Source organism: Chenopodium quinoa, unplaced genomic scaffold (assembly GCF_001683475.1).
Source record: "Chenopodium quinoa cultivar QQ74 unplaced genomic scaffold, ASM168347v1, whole genome shotgun sequence".
Taxonomy (NCBI): Eukaryota; Viridiplantae; Streptophyta; class Magnoliopsida; order Caryophyllales; family Amaranthaceae; genus Chenopodium; species Chenopodium quinoa.
The window spans coordinates 2,145,888-2,161,735 of NW_018743285.1; the positions used below are offsets into that span (position 1 = coordinate 2,145,888).

The 15,848-nt window shown below is 33.6% G+C and overlaps 3 protein-coding genes across 3 annotated transcripts; 1 reads left to right on the forward strand and 2 right to left on the reverse strand.

Annotated features, from left to right (window-relative positions):
• Window positions 1–3,719: 3,719 nt before the first annotated feature.
• On the reverse strand, window positions 3,720–4,403 carry LOC110735622 (zinc finger MYM-type protein 1-like). The gene has a single exon (XM_021915809.1). The coding sequence runs from the start codon at window positions 4,401–4,403 to the stop codon at window positions 3,720–3,722; it is 684 nt and encodes a 227-aa protein (XP_021771501.1).
• Window positions 4,404–4,434: 31 nt separating this feature from the next.
• LOC110735623 lies at window positions 4,435–6,243 on the reverse strand. The gene is made up of 4 exons (XM_021915810.1): window positions 5,749–6,243; window positions 5,261–5,442; window positions 4,954–5,162; window positions 4,435–4,760 (listed from the first exon to the last, which is right to left on the reverse strand). The coding sequence occupies exons 1-4, from the start codon at window positions 6,241–6,243 to the stop codon at window positions 4,435–4,437; spliced, it is 1,212 nt and encodes a 403-aa protein (XP_021771502.1).
• Window positions 6,244–9,621: 3,378 nt separating this feature from the next.
• On the forward strand, window positions 9,622–15,520 carry LOC110735703 (GPI mannosyltransferase 3-like). The gene is made up of 9 exons (XM_021915891.1): window positions 9,622–10,056; window positions 10,163–10,280; window positions 10,511–10,615; window positions 11,154–11,440; window positions 13,656–13,937; window positions 14,023–14,224; window positions 14,738–14,889; window positions 14,980–15,142; window positions 15,216–15,520. Exons 1-9 carry the CDS (start codon window positions 9,833–9,835, stop codon window positions 15,297–15,299), a joined length of 1,617 nt encoding a protein of 538 aa, XP_021771583.1. The 5' UTR covers window positions 9,622–9,832; the 3' UTR covers window positions 15,300–15,520.
• The last annotated feature ends 328 nt before the right edge of the window (window positions 15,521–15,848 follow it).

Genomic DNA, 15,848 nt, shown 5'->3' on the forward strand with positions numbered 1-15,848 from the left:
ACCCCAACGCAACCCTCAAAGTTGCGCGCGGATACTGGTCAGCCAAAATGACCATCTTCCCAGTTTTTGTTTTGTCTTCCAAACCAAACGTTTTAGCTCGTTGAATTCGCACCTCGACAGGCTTTCTTGCGAAGTTTTTAAAACCTGCAAAAACCTTTTATTGCTTTGCATCCAGTAGTTTATTTTCTTATTTGATAGTTTTTTGCATCATCCTGCATGCACACCGTGCTTTGTGCCTGCCCCAAGCATACATTTTGGATGTTTTTTGTAAAGCGTCTTAAAATATCCCGTAGTGGTGCTTTACGTAAGGGCTCCCATAGACAGTTTGGCATTTTCATGTACCGCCCTTTTAGAAATGTCACGTTTTTGGTATTTTTGGCGTACATAACAAAGATACAGCATATCGTACAGCGTAAAATTGTATGGCGTATGTGCTGCGTAAAATTGCACTAACAACGTGATCTACCTCCTGTTCGAAAACAGTAGAACTTCTGTTATTGTCATCAAGCGTTAGCTTAACGAGTCGACAGGCGCGCCAAATCATCGGGGTCAGACGCCCTCCGTTGGAAGCAAATACGGTTAGCTAGGAAGCACTCTAGCTTTATCGGGCAGTTAAGGTGTTCGACCACCCCCTGTATAAAGAATTGGCCCCTATTAAAGCCATTTAGACGCGTGCCCCAGTCGTGAGATGCGTGTTTTCATCTTGTGCACAAAACTGCTGAGAGAGTCGCCGATTTTCTTCTCTCTCACTGGATTTGGATATATGCCTCCAGTCCTGAGACATGTATTTCTATCTTGTGGACATCGAGTATTTGTTTTGGCAGCGAATGTCAATCTTTTATTCAAGTGCTAGGCTATGAATGCCAAAACACACCTCATTTTTATCATCTTTTAATTTGTTAAAATCATGGACTAAAATTTAATGACAGATCGAGAGACTTTAGACCGCCGATGGAATATTGAGAGGGTATCATCCTCTTTACTCTTTTTAAACCCGATATCTTCTCATAACATGACATCACCCAGGACAGCCTTTACTTGTAAAAGCGTTCTATATTAGCAAAGGGTCAATCTAGATTCTTTAGCGCGCTAAAACCAGGAAATACTTTTTCTCTTTGGTCTTAGCAGCTACTCGTCTTGAACATTTAGCGAATCGAGGATAGTTTCGACATTCTCAACACTACTGAAAGATTCCTTATCTTTAAGGAACTTCGCAGAATGAGTCTCGGATTTATTTCCTTGACTACTTTGATCATCGTCTATCCTAGACTCGATCAAAGTGGGGGCTAACAGTAGACATCTACTTTTGGTCCCCTGTCTTGACCGGAAGTGCTATGACGATAAATAAAACCATCTTTGTGTTGGATCAACGTAAAGAATACTTATGGATTGTTGATTAAGGCTTAAACACATAAAACGACTAGCTTGACCCAATACAAAATGAACAAAAGCTATCTAAAACTAAGCCCGATCAGTAATTATGCCTAATCCCGAGATTAAACTTATTTTTGACGAATTTAGAGGGGCCTAGGTTAAAATCCGAGGCTGCCGCATAAAAAGCTGCGCGCAACTCAAGGAGTAGCGCTGGCCTGGCACGCGCAACCCACAAGGTTGGACGTTTTTGAACCTCTAGTGGTGCGCTCGCGGAAGATTTAGAATTTTATAAAAATGCTGAATCGAATCTTACCATAAAGCCACACACAAGACAATTGGTTGCGTTACCCTCAACAGCGCAACTCAACAACTTGCGCACAGCAGCTACATGCGACCTTTCGAGATGAGCGCGCCACCTACTGCAGCAGAATGTTCAAAACCCTAAATTCATCCATTCCGTATAAATAGGAGTGTAATACGAAGCTTTGAACACACAGAAATTAACTCGAAAGTCAACAGAAACCTTGTGATCTTATGCACTAATCATTCCCCTTGTCCTAAACACTCACTCCTTTAATCATTTGTTCTTACAGTGGAGGTTCCCGAACAAGAAGGAGTCCATAAGTGTTCTAAACGAAGATCTAGCAAGGAAAAGTGGTAAAATCTCGAGCACTTAGATAAATCACCTTTTCTTTTCTTGTTTAAATAACTTTTAATCAACTAAATTGTGTTGTTTGATTACTCTAAACAAACTTTTAATTAATTAATTTCACATAGTATTCTTTCGTTAAACAAGACTAGAATTGGAATGATTAATTGATTGTTTTATCACTTAAGCCAAGGCGAATCTTGTTTACTTTTGTTCTTTCACGAATTTGAATAAATAAGAATAACGACTTTTGCGATGTAATTCCTACGTGATTAATGTGTGTAAATAAAATCAACTAACATAGTTTTAGGTATCACATTGCATATATTGTTTGGTGATGAAATTGTGAAAAAGGAAGAGCTAGTAGAGGCCGCACTTGGGCTAGAATAGCGATTCCTCCCTAAAAGGAACATTATTTTAGTACCCTCGCTCCCGAACTCATTTCTGATATAAGTAGACCAATTTGGGCATGTGTAAACTTATGATTCATGCTAAATATCCCTTGAACTCCACTTAGGAAAAAGGCATGAACGAGGTTTATGAGTTTTCCTAAAACTCATTGGCGACTCCTTACTAGTTTCTTACAAAAAAGCATAATGATAGAATCAACTCTAATTCAAGGTCCCCCAAACAGTCAACAATTCAAATCCTAACATGCCTTAAAACGGTGTAAAGTCCTAGCCTTTTAATGGGCCATGGGCATAAAGGAGAAGGATCCCAAACGACGGGCACACCCTCCTTACAGATATTTTATTTTATACTATTTGAATAATCCTTTTTGATAAATCAAATATATATTTTTTTAAAAAGTACTATACACCATTATTTAAATAAGCAACGACATGATATCGTATGTCTAAATATCTTGTATTATAAAAAAGGATCATATGACCGTATTTAATATTCAAGCCAAAAAGTTTATACTAAAATTTTATTAACCATCTAGGCATCGCACAGGCACAAAACTTGGCATTCCAGTTTTTCGCCAAGTGTCGCGCAGCCAGGTCACGAGACAACAACACTTAGCATTCCAGTTTTTCGTCAAGTGTCGTGCCACGTAGGCGACAAATAGATGTAAGTGTGACACATATGATGTCAAGTAAGCGAATTTTGGATAGATTTTTTAAGATAAAAATATAGTATAGAGTTTTATTATCGATATACTTCTGATATTTCATATACACAAAATTAATCATAACTTTTAATAAATATCCTATAACTCGATTCTATTTCATCATAAAATTCGTGTTAAAAAATTCTTTAAAATAAGTTCCATTTATAGTATATTTAATTTATTAAAAAAAAAATAGAAAATCAATAAAAATAATTTTAGTTTGGTAAAAATACTTTCAGTTTAATAAAAATAATTTAACGTCAATAATAACATAGATATCTGTCTACAAACAAAACTACAAAAAAGTACACTATTATATAAATAAGCGATATGGTATTGTATGTCTAAATATCTTGGATTATCAAAAGGATAATATGATCATATATAACATTCAAGTCAAAAGGTTCATCCTAAAGTTTTATTCAGTGTCGGGGCTAAAATTGCAAATTATTTATGGGGTCCTGTTCAACTTTTCAAGTAAATGGGGCCTTCTACTCGATAAATTTAATACCCAATTTTTATTTGATAAAAAAAATTCATTACATCAGAAAATTTGTCAAAATTAAATTAAAATCCTGGAAATCACTTAAAAAGAGTAGCTCTTTTTGCATGTTTTGTAGCAAAATCATCGATGACATTCTCTATATCGACTTCATCTAAAAGATCAGATTCAATTGCCATCAAAGCGAGTCCATTTACTCTTTCTTGTGACATGGTTGTCCTTAAGTATGATTTCAGCAACTTTAACTTTGAAAAACTCCGTTCTGCAGAAGCAACAGTTACAGGAATTGTTAATAATATCCTATATGCAATTGTTGCATTTGGGAAGCAAGTATATCGTTTTACAAAATTTAATAAATCAATTGCTCCCATTTTCTCCTTGGGTAAAAACTCTCTAAACCATGTTAACTCAACAAATGAATCCTCTCCATCAACATCAGAAACCTCACCTTTTTTAAGAGCATTTTCAAAATTAAAACAACAAGATAAAAGTTTCTCATCATCCATTGAATGCAATTTATCAGAATTGAACAAAAAGCCAAAGATATTCTCATACGATTCATATTGTTCAAACCTTTTTTCCAATGATGCAATAGTTTGATCCACAATGTATATAAAATATTGGATTCTAAATGATTCCTTAGGAGATAATAGTGTTTCATCACCATCTATATCATTAAATTGTTTTTTTCTACGTATTATACGTCTTTGAGGAAATATAGGATCGATTCCTATTTCAATAGCTAATTTTTTTGCAATATCCATGGCCTTTGAAAAACCATTCTCTCTATATTTTTTAAAAAAAGGAAATCAGTCCTTTAATCTCACTAATGGCAATATCAATCAGCATATCCTGGGATTGTAATTGTTTACAAACAAAGTTTACAACACATAACATTTCATACCAAATGATTGTAGCAAGCAAAAATTCATAACTACCAAGCTCATTATTTGCTAAGGATCTAGCTTCACTTTGAAGTTTATGGTCATTGTCAGCATCAACTACTTCAAGTAATGCTTCATGTATCTCAGTTATTTGAAATCTAATTGCTTTGATACTTTCAACACGACTTTCCCATCGAGTGACAGATAATGATTTAAGAGTTAAACCTTTAACATTTTCTTTTAAAATATGCCATCTCTTGGTAGAACTAACAAATATAGTATGCGTTGGACTATTTCAAAGAATTCCCTTGCTTTAGGTGAAGCATTTGCAATGTCACACAGAACTAAATAAAGACTATGACAGCCACACGGAGAATAAAAGCTCTATGATTCAAATCCAATAGTCTCTTTTGCACAGCTTGATGTTTACCTTTCATGTTAGAACCATTATCATATCCTTGTCCCTTGATATTATCTATGTCAAGATCATGAGCTATTAACACATTTTCTAACACTTTAAACAGTCCTAGACCAGTAGTATCATTAACTTGTAAGAACTCAATGAAAAATTCTGTAACTTTATAACAATTTGAACATTTATCAACACACCTTAAAATTAAAGTCATTTGTTCTTGATGACTAGCATCAGGTGTACAATCCAACATCACAGAAAAATATTTTGCTTCTTTTATTTTTTTCATAATAGCATCATTGATTTTAGAAGAAAGTAAGAGTACCAATTCATTCCGAATATCATGGCTAAGATAATGATAATGAATAATTCCATTCTCAATACATGCTCAATAATCACAGGATCAAACTCAGCCAACATTTCAATCAAACCTAAAAAATTTCCATTGCTACTTTGATATAACCTTTCGTGTTTCCCACGAAATGCAAGGTTATTTTTACCAAGAAACTTCACAATAGCAATTATTCTAATAATGAGACTTTTCCAATACTCTTTTTCTTTTTGAAATTGGCCTTGGGCAACTTTGTCTATTGTTTCATTATTTTTCAATCTATTTCTTAGTTCGCATCAAGCAGCCATGTTTGAAACGTGATCAACACTTGTTTCATGTTCTTTAAGTCTATGGCTATATATGACCAATCATTATATCTTTCATTAACCAAATTGCCTTTTCCATGACCCTTTTGGAAGATTTTACAGCAAAAACAAATACTTTGTCAATTTCTTTAAAATAAACAAGCCAATCTCTATCACATGTTTCACCATTAGGCAAATATCTAGTGTACAAATTTGAAGTAAATCTCCTAGATACTTTGTCTTTGGGCCTTTCACTATGGTTAAGTTTCTTTTAAGGCCATTGATAGCCAAAATATCAATCGACTTTTGATCAAGAGCTCCCCATATCCTTGGATCATATATATCATGAGAAACAAAATCATTTTCTTTAACATTGTGAATATAATGGTCTGAATTTTCTTCCACATTTTGTTCAAAATCATCTACATTATTCAGATTCACATCTTCTTGCTCAACATTAATATTATTATCATCAACATTAACATTGGCATTATTCGCATCTACATTATCATTATCAACATTAACATTATCACCACCAACATTATTTTCATCTAACAACTCTGAGTCAATAGGATTTTCACTTGATTGTGGCACTTTTAAAAAAAACTTATCTAAAGCACCTTTTTGTGATTGAATGAATTGATCTTCCTTCTTTTTTATTATGTTTTTCATGTTCAGATGGATACTTTCGAAACATATTAAACACAATTGCACAAAATATTTGATAGAGAGGAAAAATATCACCAGAAATAGCTTGTAATAAGCCAACGATTGAATTCGACAGATCCAAGATCGCTAATTGCTATGTATAATCCAATATTCCATCATCAATCTCTGTAATTTGTGTAAAAAAAACAAAAAAAAAACCTATCAGTAATTAAAAATAAAATTAAATGAGCAAATGAAAAAATAAACAACAAATTCCACAGTAAACTACACGAGCCATTTCAATTTCAACAAAATTCAATGGAATTATTAACCTCAAATTCAACAATAATGCACTAAAAATTCCCCAGAAAAAAAAAGTAAATAACAAAACAAAAAAAATTAAACCTGTTAACCTGTTTTAAATTGCAGAAGCCTTCGTACACAGCAAGCGTCGAATCAAAAGTCTTCACCAATGACAAAAGCGTCGATTGTTCAACTTCTGCTCCCACCCACAAAATTGAACAAAAAAAGTTAATAAAAATAAGAAAAATGCACTTAAATTAAACAACAGGAAATAATTCAACATACCCAGATATTAAAATTTAACAAAAAGTCATATCCGGTATTGAATCCGAAGAGGTTTGTGATGAAATTTTTTCCGATTACTAGCTATAGCCTATACTCACAATACTTGCAAAGAATTTTGGAACTAAGATTATCTTAAAGATTTCTTTTTTATTTGTAAAATTGAAAGAGTGAATAAAATGCATATATAGGAAAATTTGGGAGATTAACAACGGTTTAATAATTAATTTCATCTTAAAATTGAAGATTTAACCGTTGAAATTATGAATTAATATGGGAAAAATAATTTTGGGAGATGAAAAAATTTGAAAATTAATTGAATAATTGAAGAAAATGAAGATAATAATAGAAAGTAAATAAGAATATATAGAATTTTAGAAGATATAGAGTTTTTTTTTTGGAATTAGAATGGTAGATTGAAATTTTTTTGGGAAGAAAGATATCTGAATTTTTGGGAAAAAATTTTGGGAATTAGAATGGGTTTGCTGGTTTGGGCGGAGGTTTCTGGAGGGAGGATACATTCAATGTATTTGGAGGTTTCTAGAGGAATGATACATTCAATGCCAGTTGTCCAGCTCCCAAAAAATTAAAAAATGGTATCATGCATGGCTGAACCCAAGATCTTGTATACACGGTATACTTGCTCTAACCACTACTCCAACTGCAATTTCATGATATTATACCAAACTTAATTACATAAATCTAGATTTTGGGCCCCCTCAAATTTGGGGGCCCTGTTTCGTCGACCACCTTGCTCCGGCCCAGAACTGCCCTAGATTTTATTAACCATCAAAACTAGTATATAAATAAATTAGGCATTTTTCAAGAGCAATCGGTGCGCCACATAAGCAAAGGTATTATTTCGACCAATTAAGAATCAAATTTGTATTTTATTTTAGAATTAAAAAATTCACTCGCCATCTAAGAAAAAGTGGCGAATGATAAAAAATTATATTGCCACCTAAGTAAAAGTAACGAATTATAATTGACATCTAAAATTTTAATGCCACGTAGATTAGAAAACAGAAATAAATTTATCTTATTATTTTTCTTTGTAAAGGAATTTATCTTATAAACAAATGGTAAAAAAAAAATTAAAGATAGGTGCACAAATTTATAAGATAAAATTTGATAGCGTTTATGATTAATAAAAAAACTGTTCCTTGATCAGGATTAGATTAAAATTTATGACACCTACCATTATAAATTGACGCATCATAGGACATCAACAAGTTTTCGTAACAATACAAATCCACATCAAGTGAATTTTGTGTTAGTAATTTTGTGTCAGTTTTAAGTCATCATCAATGGTTGGGTAATTCTTAGCTTAACTTTTAAAATCTATGTTTAAATTTACATTTGTAATTATTACTTAGATAGTGTTTATTTGGGGTACGTAAAGATTTGTGTTTATTTGGGATACGTAACGATTGTATATGTTTATGTTTTGTTTACTAATTTTGTTTTCACATGCAGATCTAATATCTAATTTAAGTCGAAAATTAAATTCGAGCAAAAATAATTGGAAAATCAATGTACGAGTTTCCAGCTTATTTGACGTACTAAACTTCTGCAAATAAGATAACTTAATAAGTTTGTATATGTTCTTATTGAACGAGGAGGTATTTTTATAAATTGTTTACCTTAATTAAATTTTTCACAAACTTCTTTAGTTTTTTATTTTTATTTTTATTTTTTATTTTTTTTATTTTTTATAATTTTATTTTATGAACAAAAACAAAATTTGTGATTTAGGTGGCTTAATCAAGTTATTAAATTATGTTAATTTCTTATTTTTTAATTACAGAGTGATTACGTTCATGCCTCAATTAAAGCCAACTTTGTTCAACACTTTCGTCCAAAATTGATTGAAGGAAAAGTTTACTCCATTAGATACTTTTCAATTGTTCCAAATAAAAAAACAATATCGTGGTGTCAAGGACAACAAAATAATGATTCAATTTTTTCAGAATACTGTTGTTCAAGCAATTAAGGACAATGAAAAAAATTCCAATGCATATATTTGATTTTTTACAATTACAATTTTAAGATTATTTTCGCAACAATTTTTCACTTCCTGGTAAATATATTGATTTATTTTATATAAATGTAAAGATTTATATTATATCAATTTTATTTTTGCTAACATTTTAGTGTTCTATTTATCCACTTTTTTAGATTAGATGTAGTTGGTTGTAAATGAAGTTGGTGATTCTATCAAAATAGAAGATAAATGGTATATATGTATATTATTATTTTTAAATTATAATATTTATTACATATGTTCATGTGTATCCAATTATTTTTTTTTTGAGGAAAGTGTATCTAATAATTTTTGTTACATGGGTTTATGTGTATTTTTTTTCAATGTTCTTATCAAAATATTTATTAAGGGAAACAGAGTCAATCGGATCAGAACAATTTTTTTTTTAAGTATAAATTTTATAAATAAAATATGATCTATGAAAAAGAATGTTTATGGGTGATATATTTATCCTAATATTTGACGGGTGAGATACCATATTTATGATTTATTTATTAATCATAAATACAATTTTCACAGGATCACCTGAAACCGGGAGTGGAACTCTAACTACTTGAGCTATCCCTCACTCTCAATCAAAATATTATATGATAATAATAATAATAAATAAATAAATAAATAAAATTGTGCATTGCACAAATTCATATAAAAGTTCGAATTATTAAAAAATCATCAAAAATTGGAATTATTTTGAATGAATAAGGCAAAATTGGAATTATTCTGGTCAATTTTTCGAATTGAACAAGATGTGAATGGCATGTGATTTGTATCTTCCCTTTTCCTTTGTTGAAGTTGAACTAAGCTATTCACATGAAATCAAAGCAATAATACCTTTCGGTTAATCTTCCATCTTTCCTCAATTACACCTCCACACCATCGATTTTTCCGTTCAACTCCTCCCTGCTCCGCTGCCCAAAACCCCCTTTACTCTGATTATCAGATTAATCACTGTAATTAATGCCGATTATTGTTGTTTGTTAGATAATGAGAATGAGGCAAAATGTATCTGATAAAAGGGAAACAGTAGATATTCCAGCTTCATTTGATGTTGATTCAAAGAACAATCCAGAATCTTCTGCTACATCATGGAAGACCATTTTCTACCTTTGTCTTGCTTTGCGTATGGTAAATTCATTCTTGGTGCAGACTTACTTTAACCCTGATGAGCATTGGCAGTCTCTTGAAGTTGCGCATCGCCTCGTGTTTGGGTACGCAACTAGTTATTGGCCCGAGTGATGCCTCGAGTTATTATTTCAAATACCCGAGTGTTAAATTATATGATTTTTAACATTTTGTGTGACTTTCAAATTGCAGATATGGACATCTTACATGGGAATGGAAGAGGGGAATTCGCGGTTACTTGCATCCACTTTTGTTTGCTGTTCTTTATAAAGTTTTGGCTTTTCTTCACCTTGATACTCCTTGGATTATGGTAATTTTTGGATTCCTTATTTCTTTTGTTGTTTTTGGTGGATTAAGTATATGTTAAAGATTGCACTGAAGGATTTTCTCAGAAACAATCATTATGTAAATGTAATAGATTGAACACTTTTATTTTGTGATCATTAACTTGGATTGATAAAAATGGCAAAAAGTTTATTATTGTTTTATCCGACTCGAGTGAGATGGCATTTTGGTGATCATTGCTTATGATTGTTTCAGATGAAAGCACCACGGTTGCTGCAATCCATTTTTGCTGCCATATGTGATTTGTACTTGTACAAATTTTCTGACATCATTTTTGGGAAGCAGGTTGCTAAGTGGACTGTATCCTTCCTTTAAAATTATAGAAGTTTCTTTTTTGCAAATTCATGTTGTTTTTGCTAGATTTCTATAGATGCATTTATTGCTGTCCGCTAGTTGAATAGGAACATATGCAGATCGTAAATGTAGTACCACGCAAATGTGGCATCTCCCGGAGTCCTGGGTGTTATTTTGTGAGTTGATAAAGTGGAAAGTTTCTACATTAGCATAAAACTATAACAGCTGTGGTAAATATTTTTGGATTGTAGTTGAAGATAACCTTTTAAAACCAAATCTTAAAAAAAAAAAAAGAGTATCTACTTTTTTATGTAAATCTGTTGTACTTGTTAACTTAATGGCTTTAATCAGATTTTAAAGGCTGAAGCAGAGATTTTTGGTTTATGTCAGATGTCGTGGTGTGGTTTTAAACGCATGTTACAGAATGGCATTCCACGAAATGACAAGTTGAAATTCCATTACTGAATGGCGGGAATATCCTTGATTTAAATTCCATGATCAAAACACGTTTATTATCCGAGTTGTACTTAACTTGCAATTACAGCTTTTCTCTCACCTTACAAACTGGTTTGTGTTTTTCTGTTGTACGAGAACTTTATCCAACAGTTTAGAGACTGTTCTTACTATAGTCAGTCTTTATTATTGGCCATGCATGAGAGTTAGCTCTGGCAAAATGTCTTCAAGTTCTAGAAGGTGGGCTCTGGTTACTGCTGCATTAGCCAGTGCTGTTCGTCCAACCAGTGCCATAGTATGGCTGTATGTCGCTGTTCTAGAGCTGCTTGTGGCTTCTGATGGACTAAAATTCATCTTTCTTGAGGCTGCTCCTATTGGGTTGGTACAACTGCTTATCTTCCTCTTTTTTCCCATGATCTCACTTTTGAGTGTATACCTGGGTTGAAAATTTGGACTCAGGGGCCTGTTTAGAATCTGTACTGCATGAAGTAAATAAGTCTCTAGTTAAGGTTTTGGAGCATGCATCACACACATTTATATGCACATTGAATTTCTAACTTTTGTTGATCAAGTTGGTTATGTCATAATATTTTGTAGCATTATGTAATTCATTCTATACTCCAGAAGAGGTGTTTGGGGCGCCCAGGGGGGGGGGGTAGGGGAGTCAAGAGAAAATGTTGCTGGTCCTTTGTCTATAAGTGCTATTAGAATGCTAGAGCATCATATGTTAATGTGTTCAATAGTCTTGTATTGGCAATGGCCTTGCCTTTCCACTAAAGTCTTGTAGTGAAATATGCCATGGTTTTCCACCAAAGGATGGAATTGAATATTCTACACAACATGTGAATCGCTGTTGTCACAATTCAGTGTTGAGTTACTGAGTTAGGATGTGATGAGAGGGATTTTTCTTAGTTGGCTTTATAATTGCTACAAGGAAGACAACTGTAAAATCTTGTTAAAGAATAGAATTCCATTGACAGAAATGTTGTAATTGTGATTGCTCCCGCTAGCTAAAGCATATTAATTTTTTGTTTTTTCTCTTCCCTGGGCAGCTGAGAATGACCTAAACTCTTTTCTATTTCTTTTTAAAAAAACTTCTGCACACCTAGAAGAACTATAGAAGCAATAAGCCTTAACAAGGTAATTTAAATCTGTTCCTTTAGTTAATCTAGCTTCCACAGATCCAATTCTGTTCACTGCAGATGTTTATTTCAAACCCTGAGCATTATTCCCAGCTATGAGAAGAAGGCAGAATTATCTTTATTATCTCTTTTCCGGGATTATCTTGAGTGCAAGCTGAGAATCTATCTGTAGTGATCGAGAATAGAGTTTACAGAGGCAGGGCTGTAATGGATCAGGTGTGGCCCTTCCTAGGCTTCTGGAGTTTAATTACTAGCTAGCCTCTGAGATGTAAGTCTTTGGTTGCTGAGTTGGTCACTTATTAGCCACACATCACATGTTTAGTTATTTGGAAATAGCTTTGTTATGTCCCCCTTTTAAAAATAGTTCTTCTCTAACAAATATGCCATTGGTAGAGAAGCTGTTTCAAGTATTTGTGATCAGTAAAGCTAGGAATATGTAGCATATTACTACTTGTTCCTGTACCAAGCCACTGAACATGTTAGTTGGAAGAATAAAGCTAAAGTTGATTGAGTGTAGTTGCTAGTAAATTATATCAGAGGTGCTGAACAAAAGGGAGGTGTGTAGAATGTAGTAGACTGATTTTGTATAATGTGCTAGCAAGACAGATTAATAGAGGAAAGATTGATATATGATTGATAAGGGCCGAAAGTTTCAAAAGATAGCTTGAGGCTATTACTCTCTATTAGTGACTTTAGGTCACAATTCTCATAATGGTGAGTTCAGACTCCGTAAAATATCTTCAGACATTGCCCTCAGCTCCTAAGGCAATGGTTTCACCTTTCAGCTTCTTCTTCAAGGGTGTTGTGCTTAGCCTCAAGTTTTGTGTTTTCATCCTCAACAATGTCTTCTATCACAAGTCTTTAGACTCCATTTCAGGACTTTTTGGAAGGGCAGTTTTTGGGCCAATTTAAAGAGAAAGTAATCTGTTTGTAGCACTTCTGCAATGTCTTTGAAAGCATCTTAGTCTCTCTAACAATGGGGGAAAAAAAAAGATAGTTTTTGCTTGCATTTTATAAGTATTTTTTGAGCATGTTAGATCTAGATGTGCATACTGTTTCTTTGATGTGGTATATTTCTGAAGTTAGCATTCTAAAAAGCTTCTCACATAACAAACTCATAACTCTTACAAACTTTTGTAGCCACTTCTCATGCTGTGTTTTCATTGCCCTTTTTCTTCCCTCTGGCATACCCAGCAATGGGGGTTGTTGATTCTCTGTAGCACCTTTTTCTTGATTTAATCTCCATATTATAGTTAACTTTAAATTAGGCTACCTTTTTGAAATTCTTTGGATAGCTTTCCACTTTTGTTTGCTTTTCATTTGAGTCCATAAATTAATGAACTAAATTACTCGCAGTGTTTCTATTGTTTGTGTGTGTGAGTGTGTGTGTTTTATCTAATTCTTAATTGACTGGATTCTGTATTCTTATTATTCTTCACTTGCCTTCTCAGGGCAGCAGTGCTTGCAATCACAACTCTGTTGGATCGTATGGTTTACGGGTCTTGGGTCATAGTGCCTTTAAATTTTCTGAAATTCAACTTTCTTTCCTCTGGCGGAGACTATTATGGAACTCATCCTTGGCATTGGTACTTCACTCAAGGCTTTCCTGTGATGATCTTCACCTTCTTGCCATTCTCTTTGGCAGGCATCATAGACTCTAAACACTGGAAGCTCTCTGGTTTAATTGGCTGGGTTATAGGCATTTACAGTTTGTTGGGTCATAAAGAATTCAGGTACATTTTAATTCATGTTTGGATGTATGATGATTTTCTCACCTAGCTTTATAATTTTTATAGAGGCTAATACTTTTGCAAACAGGTTTATCTTGCCTATTCTTCCAATAGCATTGATGTTTTCTGGGTATACATTAGCAGCTCTTGAAGCACCTGACTTACCAATGGGTAAAAACAAAAAGGCATCAACCACACATACTAAATGGCCTGTAAAGTTGCGATTAGCAGTTTTCTTTTTGCTTGTCACCAACATCCCAATGGGCCTCTATATGAGTTTGGTTCACCAGGTATATTCATCAAGTAAGACTATCAATAGATTTTTGGGAGTAAATACTGGTCTGTTGGTCTTTTTTGTCCTCTGTTGTGTTACCTTATCTCCTTGTTGAATGAGAGGGATGGCCCCTGGAGAAGAATATCTGATAGTCATAATAACTTCAATACTTGTATTTTATAAGGGAGAATGCAGCTTTTGTTGAATACATTACCTAAGACTCTAGACCCTAATACTCACAAGATACCTTCACTGCTTCTGTGCTTCATGTCCCACTAAGTACTTGAAGACCAGGAGGGGCATAGAGTTCCCCAAATTTTGTGTTTGGGGGTGAGAGATTGATAGTTATGACGATTCATGTTAGCCGACCCCAAATCTTTTTGGGAATAAGGCTTTGTTGTTGTTGTTGTTGTGGTGAGAGATTAATAGTTGTAGTTTTACGTTCTACAAGGTCAGGACTTTGGCTTATACTAGTCATTACCTGAAATTTCTGTTGGGTTGGATTGTACTGACTTTAATACTTGGACAGAGAGGACCTGAAGACGTAATGCAATATATTGCAAGAGAATCACTCAATGGTGAAGTCAGAAGTGTACTCTTCTTGACACCATGTCATGCCACACCTTATTACTCAGCTATTCACCAAAATCTGCCCATGCGCTTCTTGGACTGTACACCAAGGTTTAAGTTTGCAATTTATTCCCGATAATGTACCTCATTTGCTGCATATTCTGTTTCTGAATGGTAACATCGTCTGGTTTATCATATTAGTGAACAAAGAGGAACCCCAGATGAATCCGACCGTTTCATGCTGGATCCACGTGGCTTTGCAACAGAACTTGCAAAGAACTGGTCTTTACCTAGCCACATTGTTTTATTTGATTCCGAAGAGAGGAAGTTGAAAGAATTTCTAATCTCACAATCTTTTAGAGAGGTAAAGCTCCAATTCTTAGCACTAGTTACTTATTCTGTGCTGAAGCTGAACTTAAGCTTTATTGGTCTGGCAGGTGAAGAGATTCTTCCATGCTCACTTTAAGGTAGATCGTGATCTTCAATCGTCAATGGTCGTGTATATGTACACAGGGTGGTGATAGAACTGACATGCCCGCAATCTTAATGCTAAGCCAGTCCCTGTTTTTGATCACTTTTTTTGGTATTTTCATACTCTGGCTGGCTAATAAAAGTGTACTCGCTTTTGACTTAACTGTATTAACATTGATTTAGCTGTTAAAATTTTACATTTCTTCATTAATTTATACCGACAAAGAATCACTACTGATTGTTCTTAATTTAATTATGGTGATTGTCACAAGTTTTCCTTGTTTTTACTATCGTTCCTGGTATTCTGTGCTTACACATTTGACTGCTAGGCTTTTGACCTGCCATGATTGTCAATGCTCGCTTCTTTGATCCGCTTTATGCTCATGAGTGTCGGTCTTTTATGGCAACAACCAAAACTGGGTTTCTTACTAAAATGGGGCAGTAACAGTAAGATGCATGTAGGTTTATGTTTGCATTGAAGCTGAGCTCAAAATGCATTTATGTATCTATAACCTGATATGTTTTCACTGTCTGATGCTGGTGTAAAGGATCTCTGATGTTTGAGATAAATGAGTCACCTAATGTCAATGTAAATGATC